The sequence below is a fragment of the Gymnodraco acuticeps genome, unplaced genomic scaffold (assembly GCF_902827175.1).
Source record: "Gymnodraco acuticeps unplaced genomic scaffold, fGymAcu1.1, whole genome shotgun sequence".
In the NCBI taxonomy this organism is placed as follows: domain Eukaryota; kingdom Metazoa; phylum Chordata; class Actinopteri; order Perciformes; family Bathydraconidae; genus Gymnodraco; species Gymnodraco acuticeps.
In genome coordinates this window covers 529,815-546,748 of record NW_022990037.1, presented here as the reverse complement: position 1 = coordinate 546,748, position 16,934 = coordinate 529,815, and the positions used below count along the sequence as shown (strand labels likewise).

At 41.1% G+C, this 16,934-nt stretch overlaps 1 protein-coding gene across 2 annotated transcripts in view; it reads right to left on the bottom strand.

The window, feature by feature from the left end:
• Positions 1-16,934, bottom strand: part of LOC117545385 (ephrin type-A receptor 7-like) — a 177,518-nt gene that overhangs the window by 134,162 nt on the left and 26,422 nt on the right. For both annotated transcript variants that reach the window (XM_034215131.1, XM_034215132.1), the window contains exons 2-3: positions 5,354-5,418; positions 2,029-2,701 (exon numbers count right to left, since the gene is read on the bottom strand). In XM_034215131.1, the coding sequence (XP_034071022.1) occupies positions 2,029-2,701; positions 5,354-5,418 (738 nt within the window). The remainder of the gene's footprint in view (positions 1-2,028; positions 2,702-5,353; positions 5,419-16,934) is intronic.

Below are 16,934 nucleotides of genomic sequence, written 5' to 3'. Positions count from 1 at the left end.
TCTTCTGCTCTCTGTGTCTGTTGTTTCGTCTGTCCGTCAGATTTTATTGTCTTCAGTTGAGATGTTATTGTAGAAAAAGCATTGTTGGTAATTACAGAGCGCAGGTCAAGCAACACTTAATTTGTCTTGCACACAGGCCAACTGCCAATATCAGTGGGCAGTGCTCATCCCCAACAGCAGTGCTGCAACACAGCCGAAGTTCTGCATCACTAATGATCAGCATTGTTGATTCTACCAACTTTATGGCTAATACTTTTTCAATTTGTACTCTTTGTCGAGCCAAGTGTTATGTCTGTTTTCCCTTGTGTGTTGTGCTTCTACTCTTCTTTTATGATTCTTTCCAGGTGTCCTTTTTTTTCTTACCCACCTGCCTGTTTGTTACCTTTGTTCTACTTCTAAAAACATCTTAGTCATGCAATCCCCGATGCCCAAACTTCTTTTGACAGATGCAAAAATCAAATAGTCCAAATTCTGTTTAAAATAAATGCATATATCAGCATGGTATCTCAACAGGAATGGATAGTGCCCAAAGCACTCATTGAGGTGAACAAAACAACGTTTAAAATTGGATTTATAAAATACCCGGCTTTAAAATCACACCCATAAAACAACACCATTATCTAGAGGAGACAAAACTGAACACTCTAATAAATTCAGTCTGCTGTCGAATGACTACAACACCCACGTTGCATTGCACAACAATGCAAGATGGAGTGTGAAAGCCAACAGCCACAGTCGGCGATCTAACTGGTGACTGTATGAGCAATAGGTTGTGACAAAAGATTCCAATACTGTCCCTCTCTGTTTACGTCAGAGTGTCACAGGCTACGCCTTCACCAAGCTTCATGGGAGTGTGTGTGTGTGTGTGTGTGTGTGTGTGTGTGTGTGTGTGTGTGTGTGTGTGTGTGTGTGTGTGTGTGTGTGTGTGTGTGTGTGTTGTGTGTGTGTGTGTGTGTGTGTGTGTGTGTGTGTGTGTGTGTGTGTGTGTGTGTTGTGTGTGTGTGTGTGTGTGTTATTTCAGGACACATGCAAATGTTAAAGAAGAGGATGTGGTGTTAAACTCAATAGGGCACTGCAAAAGACCACATTAGTCACTGTGTTCACACTTACACACAAAGCATTCAGACAGGCTTACGGTCCATACCACGCCTCACATGTCGATAACACTACGCATGAAGCGAGATTACATCACAGAGCGATCAAGGCCCTCAGCATGGATGTCATTGTTGAACAATAGCTGGCATGGATTGAAACGGAGCGCTTCTATATTTCCAATGTTAAAAAATATTTTAAAAATAACCTTCACTCAGTAATATTCCCTTTGTTTTGACACTTGTTAACAGAGATTCCTTCCACATGCAATTATTTCTACTGTTCTCCACCCTTACAGTATCTGTTGCATCTTCACAGCTCCAGTATCTTTTTTCACACACTTCAACCCTTTCTGTCTCATCTTACATTTTCTTTTTCTACTCTAACATGAAAAGCCAGGTATCTCATTTACAACTTCTCTCCGTATTCTGCTATCCTTTTTTTCTCCCCTTGCTCCCTCTCTTCAGTGTAACTCAAACACCTTATTAAGTCATCCTTGTCCATGATTTGAAGATGTAATAAGAATATGGGAGTGTGAAGGAAGAAGAAAGCAGACCGATTATTTCAATTGAATTCTAAGACCAAATGTATCATTTGATTCATCAATCTGTCTTGCCAATGTTTGCAATTTTATCTGGAAGGGGTCATTTCCAAGTTCAAACATTTAAAATATTTATTTCAAGGATCCCTACTTTCAGTTTTTTACTTATACCAGAGAGTTGTTTTCACAGTTTCATGTTGTTTTGAATAATACCGCCTGCAGTGAAATCCACTCCCTTCCCTTTCATCACATCTGTTTTACAAATATTTAATTGCCTTGTCCTTTCATTCTTTTGTTAAGATCTCCTCAGACAATCTCTTTTTGTTCCCCCCTTTTGTTTTCTGGCCTCTTTCATCAACCCATGCTATCCAGCTGTCTATTTATTTATGTCCTACCTTCACAGCTGCTGTGTCCTTCCTCGTAGCCGGCGCTGCAGCTGCACTTCCCAATGGGCACCAGCCATTCCCCCTCGGCGCTGCAATGCATCCTGGGAGGGCTGTCAGCGTCCACCTCGGAGTTGTTGACGCAGTTGCCGCGCACCTCCACCAGCGTTGCGAAGGACGCCTCGGCCACCGTGTCGGGGAACACTGCCAGGTTCTGCACGGTCGCTAGGCAACGCTTGTAGTACACCCGCACGGCCACCAGGGCCACGCAGGCGCCCACGTCCTGGAACGCCAGGTGGAAGCCCTTCCTGTTGAGGTGTCCGATCTCACGCACCTCTGTGTTCAGCTTCATCTTCCTCTCGCCCAAGTCGCCTTGCGTGAAGCTCTCGTCGGCGGCGATGGTGTCGATCTTGGTGTAGCGGTCTTCCCGGGTCACGCCCCCCAGGTCCCTGTCCGTCTCTACGTAGAGGAGGTTGAACGTCTCCTTGCATGTTCCCGCCACACCGGGGATGCTGTTGCAGTCGCGCAGCGTGAACTGGAGCTCCACGAAAATGCGCTGGCCCCCCCGACGCGTCACCCAGCCGGTCTGCAGCCAGTTGTTCTGCTGCATGGGCTCCATCACGTTGCACACCTGGTATGTCCGGATGGGTTTGTACTTCTCATCCACACCGCTTATCTCCTCCCACTGGAGAGAGGAGGGCAGGGGGAGAGGGGGGAGAAGAGGAGAGAAGGACAACAATGAGTATTAAAAGGTGGAAGTGGAGGTGAAGTCAAGAAGATAAAAGAAAGAGGAATGAAGCACAACCAAAAAAGCAGAGATGGCAAAAGTACACACATCCTTTACTCAAGTAGAAGTACAGATACTTGTTTTAAAAAATACTCTGGTAAAAGTAGAAGTACTGACTAAACTTCTTTACTCAAGTAAAAGTAAAAAAGTATGGGCTTCAAAATGTACTTAAGTAAAAAGTACCCATAACTAGCAGCTGTTTTAAAGAGTACCTGACCTGCCTTTATATTAATAGAACAATGATGTCATTGTTAGCTAATGAATGTTTCCATGCTGAACAACGGCAACATGACAACGTTTTCATTGGTCGCTCTTCTTTAGAGAAGCCCAGGAAATGATGGATACACGCCAAATAATAATGATCACGCCACCAAACACACATTCAAACTAAAGGAACCAGCCTGTTTGGAAAATGTAAGTAGAAAGTACAGGTATTTTTTTTTTAAATATAAGAAGTAAAAGTTAAAAGTCATCAGAAAAATAAGTATTGCAGAAAAGTACTGATACCAGAAAAATGTACAAGTAACAAAGTATTTGTACTACACTACTTCCCACCTCTGACAGCCAGAAGGGAGTCATTGGTATATCTTTTTAAAAACAGTGAAGCAAATGGATAACATGAGGGAGTGAAGAGACAGAAAACAAAGTAAAGAGATGTGAGCAGGAGGCAACACAGATAATGAAAGACAAAGTCAAAAGTCAGAAAAGTTAATTACACGTTCAATACCCGTTAAAGGTCTAAGGACATAATGTGATGAGTGGGTGTTTAAAAAAGCATTGGCACTCAGATTCCTTAATAACGTCACAGAGAAAAGAAACCACACGACCCCAGTCATTACATCAGCCTTGAGAGATGTTTCCGAGCAGTGGGTCAGACATTAGTCATGGTTTGCCGGTTTCCTTTTATATCCACCGCCTTTCTCAGAGTGATGGCATTTCATAGGAATGTGTTCAACAACACCCACGACTTATAAATACCTTTAGATAATGGGCAAATTAATCAAATATATACATTAATTTCTGTCGTTTTTGTGAATATTCTGCTTTGAACACGGTAATGGGTTTCATGTTTAATTGATTTAAATAAAAGGCGTACATTATTGGTCCCTCTTTTGACAATAGCCTTCCTTTTGGACTACCATTAGTTGAGGGACAAAAGTGACTAGTGGGGGGGGGGTGTTCGGTTTCACAAAGGTTTGCCGTAGTTTTTTTGTTTGCGTTTGTTATTTTGTCTGACTTCATGTGGAAGAGCATTTATCATCCCAGCTGTATTATTTCAAATATTTTGTTCATCTTTCTATTGTTTTAATTTAGAAAAAAACATGGCTTTTGTTTGTCCACAATCATAAAGGTTTGTTTTTGCAGAGTACAACAATCCTGTCTCTGTCTAAATTATTGTTAAATTAACTTAATCAATATGTCAATAAGATAAGCCCACACTAAATTGTATATGTGTAAGGCAAGTATATAATATGTTTGAGTTTTGGGGGAGGGTATTGCAATATTTGACATACTAAAAAGGTGATTTTCTTTTCTTTTTAAATGAAATATGGAAAGAAGGTTGACCTTGCCACTCCCTCTGTAATGACATCATTTAAAGTAAAGTTACATTTTATGTACAGTGCCTTGGTGTGTCCAATAGAAGCAGAGTCACTACTTCTGGTTGTTTTTTTATTGAGTAGGTTTGCAGTTTAAGACTGGAACATTTAATCTGATATATCAATGAATGAATGACTACAGCTCCATGTGACTATTTTATTTACTGTGACGTGATATAATTAAAAGTAAACTGAGCACCAACTGTGGATCTCTCCCTCTGTCTCACACACACACACACTCCGGAGCAAACCACACATAGGAAACAGATTGTCTAAGATGGCAATGTGATAAACCGCACTACTGCCGAGGTGACTAAATCAAAGTGTGCTCTATTGGGGATTGTAGGCGAGTCACACAAGTCCATTAATCTGAAGATTTAGTTTAGCATGCGATCCAACAGCCACCTCACGCAGACAGTGACTCAACAGAATCTGCACTAAACAGTACGTATGTGTACAACACTGTTTATATAATAATAGACACCTTGGCTGTTACGCAGAGAAAGGCCAACCTTTAAGCTGGAAGTGGGTGACAAACTGCTTCGGCAGTGGCAGATTCTTTAAAAAAACAACCTCCTGCTTTTGTCTTGCAGTCATAACTTAGCGCTAAGGTTTTCACAAGCTACATCGATCGATACTGAGGGGGACCATTTATCTGTGGTGGCATATCTGTGAGTCTGCTTTGGACACTGCAGCAGCCCAGCCTGCATAAGCACCATTGATTCATGACGATAATGAGCTCTGGTCTGGGAGAGGAGAACACGGGAAAGGAAGGGAACGATGAGTAGAAGAAGGGAAACAGCATGAGCAGAGGAAGGATGCAAATGTGTGGTCCTGGCCAGCTGTTAGGCAAGCAGCTGTTTGAGGAGCAAAGCGAGTGAACCAGCACATGTACAAACAAACAAACAAACAGCCACAATTAGGGGGGGAAAATGCAAGTAAGCACACTTACTCCATTGGGGGGGTAGGACGTCCAGCCCAGCTCTGCCTGAGTCTCTTTAGAATTCAGCAGCACCACTGCAGGAAAAGACAAACAGAGAAGACCAGAGGTTAATTTAGGAGGGATTATAGAGGTGGTTTGCATTTGTTTCATCTTGTCAGTAGAAATAAAAACGTCACAGTGGCGACAAAGCACGATACAAACTCGGAAAGGAAGAGCAGAATGAAATGTACATGTCTGACAAAGTAAGCCGTTATATTTGAAGTCATTAACACTGAGGCAGGCCTGTAGAAATCTGGTGAGGGTGAATGTTTCCTTTGATAAGTGCATTTACACCATCTGTCGAGGACTTAAGCTGGACAAAGAGTGTTCCATCATCCCCTGGCTACAGTAGTAAAAACACAACAGAGGCCGCAAACAACACGCGAGCATGGAGCGTTCAAAACAAGTCCAGAGACAAACAGATCCCTGCTGTTAGCTTTCCCTCAAGCTGCGGAGAGTCCACTGCTCTTAACCCAGGTTTGTCTCATGGGTTTTACTTTCAGCACCATGGACAGGGAGCAAGAAAGGGTTTGTTTTCAGCATCCTGGACAGCTCCTCAAAATATAGTAGGGTCATGAAAGCAGGGAAAACTTTACATTACTGCATGTGTGGTAAGGTAATAGTAAATAGTTAAACACGTAATGAGTAGTACGTTAATCATTTAAGTTTATTTTGTAGCTAACACATCTATATTTTAAAAAGGGCCCAGTTATGCTCAATTTCAGTTGTCATAATAGACTTTGTGCCTCTACTGTGACATGTTTCCATGCTTTAATGTTCAAAAGGCTCTTTATTTGTCTCACACTGCCTGTGCAGCAGAACCTCTTTTTGCCCTCTGTCTGAAACCACAGCCCAGTCTGCTCCAATTGGTTAGCTGGCCAGCTCTGTTGAGAGATGTCCCGCCCCTTAGCCTATCATGTACAATGTGTTGGATCGCTAGCCAATATAATCACAAATGTTACTTAGTGATGTCATTATGTAACGGACGGAAACATGGGAGTCTAATGGAGGCGTTACAGGCAGGGGGGGGATGTTTTGCAGAAAAACTCCATCTGGAGGGAACTTTGGGATTTCAGACCTACAGTAGATAACACAGGAAAGCGAAAGCCCACAAAAAGAATAATAGGGCCCGTTTAACTTCCATTAACCCCACACACACACAGACATTCTAGAAATAGATGTACAAAGGATATTCAATCGAAAAAGTTACATTTCTAAATAATATTAAATCTTTTAAATTCAGTCATGTTTATGCTAGAAACACCAACATATTTCAAGTTGCAGATTCATTAATGTGAGTGTGTTATGCTTTTGATTCTTACTTATATGATTGTAAATTGAATATAATTATGGTGGGCTCTTGGTGGCTGTTTTCTTAATTTTACAACATTTTTATTGACAAAATGTGTAAATTATATAGAGAATATTCATCAAATTAATCAATTCTAAAAACTTTAAGTAGGTCTTTAGTGGCAATTATATTGTCCTTCTCCTTTTACTGAAGTACGGGACATAAATATTACCAGCACTGACAAATATCCCTGATTACAACAAGAGGCCTGCCAAGTACATAAGCACCCTGTTCAGACCACAGTTGGCATAGCAACCATGAAGCTACAGCTCAGCAGTCATGATGTCTGTGAGAATGGCCGTTGTTTCAAATGCAGCAGTATGCAGCAGGCGTACAGGAGAGCCATCATCAGCACATGTATCTTAATCTATAATGTAATATCAACGACATATGGCGAGCCGCGTTACCGCCCCATTGTTTAAGGATTTTGCTGACATTAAAGTTACCCATGCTCATCTGCTTAAAAAAAGACCTTCCCACACTCATATACAGACAGACAAACACACACACACGCACACACACTTTTGAGTTTCTGGCTCTCCGGCAGTGTTGTCATCACCTACAGCCATGAAGCAAAAGGAGTCTGACAACCAGACAAAACCATGTTTTCATCACAAAGGTGAAGAGCACTATTTTTCATTCTTTCAAGTGCTACCTCCACTCGTGTGTTACTTTGATTTTGTGCTTTAACTTTCAACAATCTCAGGCACCTTGTAAAAAGATAACCTGTGTGACAGTCAGAGTGGGCAGCAGACTGTTTGACAGGTAACCATAGCTCCTGTTCTGATTTCATACCCTCTGCTACATGACACACATTTGGCTATTTTAACAACCGGGCACATGGACATCCCGGTGAGCAAAGAGCAGAAACCTACACAGTGTGACTCATCCCATAGGCCTTGTAAAATGTGACGACTCACAACCTGTTTTCCACTGACTCATGTTCTGATAAGGAGGCTATGGACAATGTTGGATTGTTGATGTTTTACAGAAGAAAGTGTTGAAATAAACCGGTCGATACATCGGCTGGACGTTCCAAACAAACCTACATATAACTTGCAGCAAAATAAATTAACTGGGAAAAGTACTTTCTCAGTTATTTTAATTTTTTTTATCCCAAGGCCATGACTCCATCAGCTCGTGGGAAGAATATTCGGTAACACTTTATTTTGATAGTCCACAGTTGACACTCTATAAGTCATCAGTTGACATTCAACAACACTGTTTCAACAGACAAGTAACACGCATGTAACTAACTGCCAGTAGAATATAAGGTACATCTCAAGTGTTGATCTATAGATTTTACAAAAAGTGTCTGTTGACTGTCAACAGGTTATTAACCGATATTCAACCTCACAAATTAATTTTGAGTAGTTGATTTTCAATGTTGAAGATGTTGACACAATCTACAGATAGTAAGGTTAAATATTGGTTAATAAGCTGTTGCAAAAAACATGTTACTTTTCCGTTTGAACGGTGCTGTTGAATGTCAACTGATGACTTATAGAGTGTCAACTATGGACTATCAAAATAAAGTGTTGCCGAATATTCTTATAAAAGTAACACAAGTGCTATTTGAGAGTCCTAAAAAATGACTTTCTTCTCAGTTTCACTGCAGTTTGGATAGCTAACACCCTTAGAGGCATGTGAGAGTGAAGTATTTTTTCCCTTCTTTTTTAGGGTTTGCTTAAAAGTGAGATACTAGTGCTTTGGCTGAAGTGCAGGGAATTCTCGCTGGACCATGAGAGATCCTTTACTAAACACTTAACTTTATTATGTTTTGGGTTAACACTACCGGGTGCCCAAAGCATGGTTCTGTGGAAAGCTGATAACATAGAGGCATTTGGATAAAGATTAGAGAGGGAGAGGGACCAAGGGTGGTAGAGACACGCTGAGAAAGGCTGAGGTGGGAAGCAAAGAGAGACAACGACAGAAAATAATCAGCGGAGGAGGGTGAGGAAAGGCAAGAACTTGAAACGGAGAGAAAGACAAAAGAATAGTTGGCAAGAAAGGCAGACAAAAGAGAAAAGTGCACATGGAGTGCAAATAAATGAATACTCGGGCGATACACGGAGGGATCAGTGTGCCTCAGTGAGCAGTCAGTCAGTCAGGTAGAGACTCTGAGGACAGAGTTGGCACTATGATCACACAGTGAACACATAAGTCCTGCAATCACAGCCGAGTTAGACAGACTAATGGGCCTTAGGGGGCAGGAGGGAGAGAAAATACAGAGACACAGCAGCCAGAGACAATAAACACAAAGCAGGCAAAAGAAGGGTCACTGAAAGGGAGGGGGAAAAGTTAGAGAAAGAACGTGTGACAATGAAACAAAAGCTCTCCGTCTGCGCTACTAATGGCTCTGACTAATAGCTGTAACACATTAGCTACTAAACACCAATTGCAAAGCTTTTTTTCATAAATAATTGGTCATCATTACAGGGACAATGTGGATCTATGAGCCAATTGTTGCGGGGGGGCATTTGGCCTCAGCACTATGTAGGACACACAAGACAAGACTGACTCCCACACATAAAAGATAAAACACAGTCCCGGCTCAGTACAGGTGACGCAGATGCATAAAGTGTAGAAGTCTACTTTGACATAACTTGGAGAACTTAAGTACAGAATGCTTTGTGTCCGGTAAGAACAAGAAGAGAAGACATAGGGGAAGGAAGAAGAGCATCAAATGGCTTTTAGAAAATATAGAGGACTTAAAAAGAAATAGATATTTGATCATTTACAGCAAGAACACACACACATGTCCAGTAATTGAGCAAAACGTATCTTGAACCCTGTCTTGCAATTCAAACCATACATGTTTGCAAATGTTACGGTTTAGGAGCCAACTTTTAGGTATACTAAAGAGTACAACAGTAATAGTCTAATCAAATGTTTTATTTAGAATGGAAAACATCATCTGTATTTCATTTCAGAAAAGAGCCTTTCATGAAGAGTGCAGAACGCATTATGAAAAGATTGGAGTCTGACTATAAATTGTAGGTTTGAATATCATGTGTATTGTAGCTGTGCGTGTTAGTTGTAGGAGGTGTTGCCATCTTCTCCTTTGTCACAGTGATAGGTTTCAATAAAAATATATGTAAGAGTGAGCGCCACTTTCTACCGCTCAACCTCGCCTCACCCACCCTTTCATCCTTCTGTGGCGTCTGTGATGTATTAATTGAGCTGTTCAGCCTTGCTGATACACAAGGACGAGACACAGTGACGGATACAAAGTGAGCACTGCGGGAAGAGACAGCTGCAGGAGAAAAATCCACTAGCACTCAGGTGAAGTGCTCAAAGCAGGGACAGTGGGTCTTTGGTGCACCCATTGCTCTCAGGAAGATGGAGACTCTGGCCTTGTCAAGTAACCTGCTCTTACAAAGCTATTTTCTCCGTGTAGTTGGGGAGGATAACAAAGCATTTCAAGAGTCTCTAATGATAAGAACTCGGATCATGTTTGCGTGTGCACTGCGCATTAACTTATCGTTAGACCTCCAGCCAAGTACTTGATTTGAACTGAGAAAAACACTAGAGAGAACAACAAGAAATGTAGTATAGTGCTCTCACTAAAGAACTAAATAGTGTACAGCACTGTCAGGAATATAGATAACTAGCACAGACAACTTAAATCCCTCTCAGTGAAAGGAGCTCATTTCATAATTGGTCTTGGCTGTGTGTGCTTCAGGGTAAGATTAGCATTGGCTGTCCTCACTGCACACCTCGCCTGCTCTAGCCAGCTAACACAAGGCAGAGCGAAAGTCTCATGAAGCTCCACCTATACCAAAAGAGAGAGCAGTACACAGGCCACTGATGCTCCACTGTGAGGGCCATCGTCCGAGCATTATCCTCCTTATACAGTAGGAGAGTGGAGGAGAAAATGTGTCTTTTAAAAGCCTGAAGAGAAGATGTGGAGTGGAAGATCAAATATAACATTACAGAGTGTTGTGACTCAGACTCAAGTCAGCCTGCGTCACAGAAATGTGAGACTGGAGAAACGACCTGGACTTCTACGGAACTTGACAAACATGAGACTTGACTCCGTTAAGACTTGGAGGAAGGACTTGAAAGCAGAAACATTACATTATCACATTGTACCCGACATCACATTGAGACTTCCCTGCAATCACATACACCTTGAATATCCTGAAAGGGATTTATTTGCACCTATGCCACAAAAAAACCGATTATCACAGCTTTGATAACATTAAGGACTTGCATATTGACTGGCAGCTTGCTACTAAAGACAAGTGAAGAGACTTGGTTCCGGCCTCAAAAACTGGTGAGTTGACCTGATCTCGTATCAAGTGCTTGATAATTGACTTCTTGCTCGTTTTCACAAAATACAGTCTCTATATGACTTGTCTTTATGAATTAATGATATTAATATTAATGATATTAATTAGATTGAACTCTGTAACTTAAGACTGGCTTTGTCAGACGTGAGTCAAGACTTATCCATATGACTTGAGTGCTGATCAAGTCTTTTCTTTATGATTTGAGTCCTGTCTAGGACTAATATATGTTCCGACAGACTAATTTATATGACTTGGGTTCTGACTTATTGACATAACGTGATCTAAATAACCTGAGACCTGGCTTGAGACTTGTTGTAACATTCTAGAGACTTGACTTGGACTTGTGTTAACAACATGAGACTTTGCTTGTCTAAATGACGTGAAGAGTCCCAGTATAAAATGATATCTATATATGTACTGTAGTAGAAATACAAAAAGACAACAAAGTAGGGAAATTCGCTGTATACACACAGCAGATGTGAAATACACAGGTATGTTCACCTGTAGCTGATCGTTTGTACATCGGGTAGTTTGTTGATCCCAAGACAGGGAAACTAACTCTCACTTCCCCACTGAACAGACGTATGGAAGCAGAAGCACTCCTGAGGCTGGTTGGGATTTACAGTGTTGCTCGAGGACACAGCAGGGTGGGAACATTGGACTTGGAGGGGTCTGAATCGCAGCACTTCATATGAAAAATGATCTCTCCGTTTGCTGCACCATGCCGCTGCTCACAGACGTGGGAGGGGAGATAATATATAGTTCAACAGAAGCAATACAGTAATGCTTCTGTAGGACAGATAAAAAGGATAAATGGATTGGGATATGAAGTGTCACATAAAAACACATAAAAGATGACTGCTGTGTATAAACGGACACGCACACAAATCAGGGACAAACACACAACACATGCACACACTACCTTCTGAGACAAATTATGTCAGGGAACCCTTGGGCTCACACACACACACACACACACACACACACACACACACACACACACACACACACACACACACACACACACACACACACCACACACACACACACACACACACACACACACACACACACACACAACACACACACACACACACACCACACACACACACACACACACACACACACACACACACACACACACACACACACACACACACACACACACACACACACACACACACACACACACACACAGCCAGTGGTGCCATAATGGCATTTCTAACAGCAGAGCACATTAACTTCAAACAGGGCTCTCCTTTTAACAGAGTCATTAAACTTTCAACTTCAGTAACGAGAGTGGGCTGTTTGCTCTCAAAAAGCCCACCATGCAAATGACCCACATGATGCATGACAATGGGGTGAACGGTTAATCACCATTATTGTGCAGCACATGTTCCTCTTACAACGTGCTACAGTAAGCCTGCCGCGCAGTATACACTACATGTAAACTAAGTGTTTCATACTAAAGTCATACATACAGTATTCAAAGTACGGCTGCTTGAAAATCATAATCTCGATTATTTGGGTCAATAATTGATATCACGATTATTAAAAACGATTATCCATTTACTTTGAAAACATTGAACAAAATGTGAACAGTATGTTTTTAACAGTTGATCACCCTGAACTTTGAGTATAATTCAACTGAAAAACCAATAAAACATTAAAAAAAAAATATATATATAATAACAATAATCGTTTTATTTCGATCAGGTTGTTTTCGTAATCGTTGCAAGCCAAAATCGTAATTGTGATTAAAATACGATTAATTGAGTAGCCCTAATTCAAAGTAGACCTGCTATTCATGATCATTTATATCATGGATGTTGATGTTTTTTGTTTCATGTATTGTTGTAATATATTAGCGAGTTAATTGTATTTTATCGAACAAAAAGTTAAAAAAAACTAAATATATTTATATATATATTTCTTTTTAACGGGGGTGATATATACAGAATACAAGGTGAAATGCAACACATGTTGGCATAGTAATAATTGAAATCACTCATTCAGCAATGTGTTTTTGGAGCACTTGCAGCATTGTTCATGCAGTTACCATGGTTTTTGTTGTGTATTTTGGTTGATTTGAGTGAAATGTGCTATTATTTCACTTCGCTTTACTTTGTCATAGGCAGTTATGTGTGCTACTGTTAAGCAGAAAATGTGCAGTAAATAAAAGTGTTTTAAAAATAAATGTGGGCCAGACAAAGAGTTAGCCTGTACGGGTTAAGGCTGCTCTTTAGTGCTTATAATGCACCAATTTCCCTTTCAAAAGTAAAACTTTCTGTGGCTGGCCTCTTGAGAACACTCGGAAAAAAGACAGAGTCAAGGTTTCATCTTCAAAAATGACAGTCTTAAATGTAATAAAAAAATACAATTAAGATGTGAAGAAACGTTACCTATGTCAACATCTCCATGGAAATGAATGCGTCAGTGTACTTTGATGACAACACAATGTCCATGTCACTCGCACATTATTTCTCCTTCTGCCTCCTCCTACAATCCTCAGCGTTTCCTCCCCTTTTCCGCTTCTCTCTACCTCTCCTGCAGTGGCGGTCTTGAATCTGAATGACCACCTGTTAAGACAAATCGCTTCCAGAGGGGAATAAAGCAAGTGTGTGTACGCACGTGTGTGTGTCCTCGAAGGGATTAAAGAAAAGAGTCATTGAGTGAGTCAGAGAGACTGCAAACGCAAAGAGTGTGTGTTAAAGAAGGAACAAAATGTTGGAGTAGGACAAAGTAGGCAATGTGTTAACAAATAAATAGTGAGAACGACAGGTTGAGTCAGGCACCTGAGGAAGAAAACGACATGCTATTAAAGTTATGCCTGCTGCTAGTGAATAAGTACACACCTGCAGGGTGTGTTTATTACAATATGTTGCAAAGCTCAAAGGCGTAGATATTCCCTGCTTTTTATTTGTCAGAAAGACACGGGGAAAGGAATGAGACTAATCGTAAACTAAGGGAAGAAACATGCCGAAAGCAAGGGACAGAGCAAGACAGAGAAACAGATAAAGAAACCAGAGGCCAAAGGAACTTATTTTCGTTTGCAGGATCCTGTAAGAGGGTGTAATTGGTTGTCCGGATTGATATAGTGCGAGCCGTGTGAGCGCTGTCAGGTCTTAGTGTTACGACAGAGTGGCTCCTACAGGCCTGAGAACAGACTGAAAGTCAAACTCCTGCAAAGTGGAACAAGGCGACATGCACAGCAAAGACTAGCCTTGTAAAAAATGTAAAAGTAATATTTGGAAAGAGATTGGGTGATATATTAAAGTCAAATGTAACTCTGAAGAAAACTGCACTCTTCAAAGAATGCGTCAGGTTACATTTGGGAGGCAGACATCCAGAATATTTTTCTTCGCTGCCGTGACTGCTGGCTCAGGTTCATGAAAGCTGTTTTAAAGGACCGAGTGGACCACGCAAGTAGAACCTATTTAAAGGACGGACAGAATGGTAAGCGAAGAGGCGAATGCAGTAACCACTTTCAAGAAAAGTCACAGCACTAAGAGCAGAGTGCTGGAAATAAAAAGTTGAGATATGCCTTGGTACATCAGGCCGGCTACCATGTTGGTGAAAGGACTCTCCCAGATAGAGAAATAAGAATGAAACACAGCAGGATGACGAAGGAGATACCTATATATAGACAAGATGTTCCCACCAGGCTGGAATGACTCAGCAGTTTGGGCTCATGGCCTTGCTGCCAATGGAGCCTAATGAGTGCAAAGTAGTCTATAAGAGTCTGTGGGGCTGGATGCCAGAATAAATACATCAGAAATAAGCACAATCTATGAACAGTAAACATTTGTTTGGTCGATTTAAATAACCAAGAGGAAGTGGAACTGACAGTTCATTCATATCTTTGACTCTTTATCATTTAGGGCAGAAATAATCAACTTCAGAAAAGAGCACTTTGTGCAGCATCAGTAGTTGTATCCTACATACGAGGAAACAACTCGCCCGCAGCAATCACATGCATTTTTAAGAGACACCACTACAGTATATGTTCAGTTTAGCGGCGTGGTAGAGCGAATACATCTCAGGATGAAAGCGTGATGGTCTCAAATGGGACGTTTTAACCTTCTATCCCTGTGCTACCCACACAGTGAATATCAGTGCCTTGTCAGAACTTGCTGCCTTAAATAAGGAAACAATTCATAACGTTACATTTTTATATTCAAAACCTTCTTAGTGAAACATATGTTTTCACTCCACTGTCATGTCTATTGTTTTCCAAAAGCCGCTTTTTATTGGCCTTGTCTGCAACAAGGCCAATAAAAAGCGGCTTTTGGAAAACAATAGACATGAATTGAACCAAGTAAATAAAACAAAGGCTGCTGTTTTTCCCAAGTAACAACCCTTCAACACTGGAATGTACAAATTAAGTAAACTAAGTGTTTTTTATTACAAAAACAAGCATGCATTTGATTCCCCGAGGCTCTTATCAGACCAGATATCCTGCCCTATTTAAAAAGGGATATTTACACTTAGTATGCACATATGTGGTGCTCAGTGAGGCATCTCTAAATGTGCGTGCATAATATAAGTTCATGACTGCACATATTGGAGGAGGAGTTGATATACTGTAGGAAAGATACAGACATGTCCTAAGATGGAAACTAGTCAATATTCATACAGAAGAAACCCAAGTGGGAAGTTGAAACACACAGATCGCTGCATTGGTACAGCTAAACATTTACAAATGTAAGATCAGTTCGCATTACAGTAAATCATGTTTATCTATAGCCTTGGATGCCACATTCTGAAGTACATCATGCTTGTTGCAGATACATTTCATGAAAACTAGAACATGTTTCACTGAAGTCCGATTTAGTAGAGCTTACTTTCCCTCTTTCCCACATCATTATATTCCATTCAGGAGTGACAAGCTCCCATATTAACCTTTTTAAGTGCTTTAAAAGTCATAAAAACACCGAAAAGATTGGCATCCCTTATGTTACATGCACTTCCACAGGTTATTATAAGCTGTGTTGGTGGATAAAAGTGCACCTGCATCAGCATATGGCATGCATCATTGGCTCCAAACTTTGAATGCCAGCATTTATTGAATATCCTGTATGGATAGGAGTGCGCTGTGTGTGTGTGTGTGTGTGTGTGTGTGTGTGTGTGTGTGTGTGTGTGTGTTGTGTGTGTGGTGTGTGTGTGTGGTGTGTGTGTGTGGTGTGTGTGTGTGTGTGTGTGTGTGTGTGTGTCTTTCCTACATACACACTGAGACTTGGTTTTAATTCTGGGAATGCCTCACTTGCAAGCCTTTCAGAGCACTGTTAAATAATAGAAGTGTGTATCTTTGCACTGTGCCACTACTCTCCCTCAGTCTCTCCTCAGTCCAGCGAGCCAGGCTGCCAGCAGACTGCATTATTCAAACACGACGCTCATTCAGGCCTCTGTCTCAAATGGAGCCTGCTGGGGGCCCTATAGCTTGATGTCAGTGTGACATCATGGTTAGACAGGGAGGGAATGAGAGAGAAAAGGAACACTTTTTGTAATCATCCTTTACAACACCATCATCTGTTCTACCCTCCGTACGACAAGTCAACACGGATCATTACATTAGCACCTGCCAAATGGCGGGTACGTGTTGGCAGTGGCAGGTACACATTGTATGTCTCCTGCCACCATTGCATTTCTTTATAAATGAATACTGTGTTTTAAAAAGCAACACCCATTATTATTATTATCTTGTTTATTCCATATTTCTATTCTCTGGCACCACTGACCAAGTGTTTACAATTCTCAAGCGATTCTACATTTGCGGTTCCAGACAAAAGATAGAGTTGCTGGACAGTGGAAGAAGAGGAAAACAACTCATTTCAGACACTGAGTCAACAATTGTTTAACCTCCTGCTCTCCAATTCCCTACGTTTTTTCATTCACTTTCCTTCCC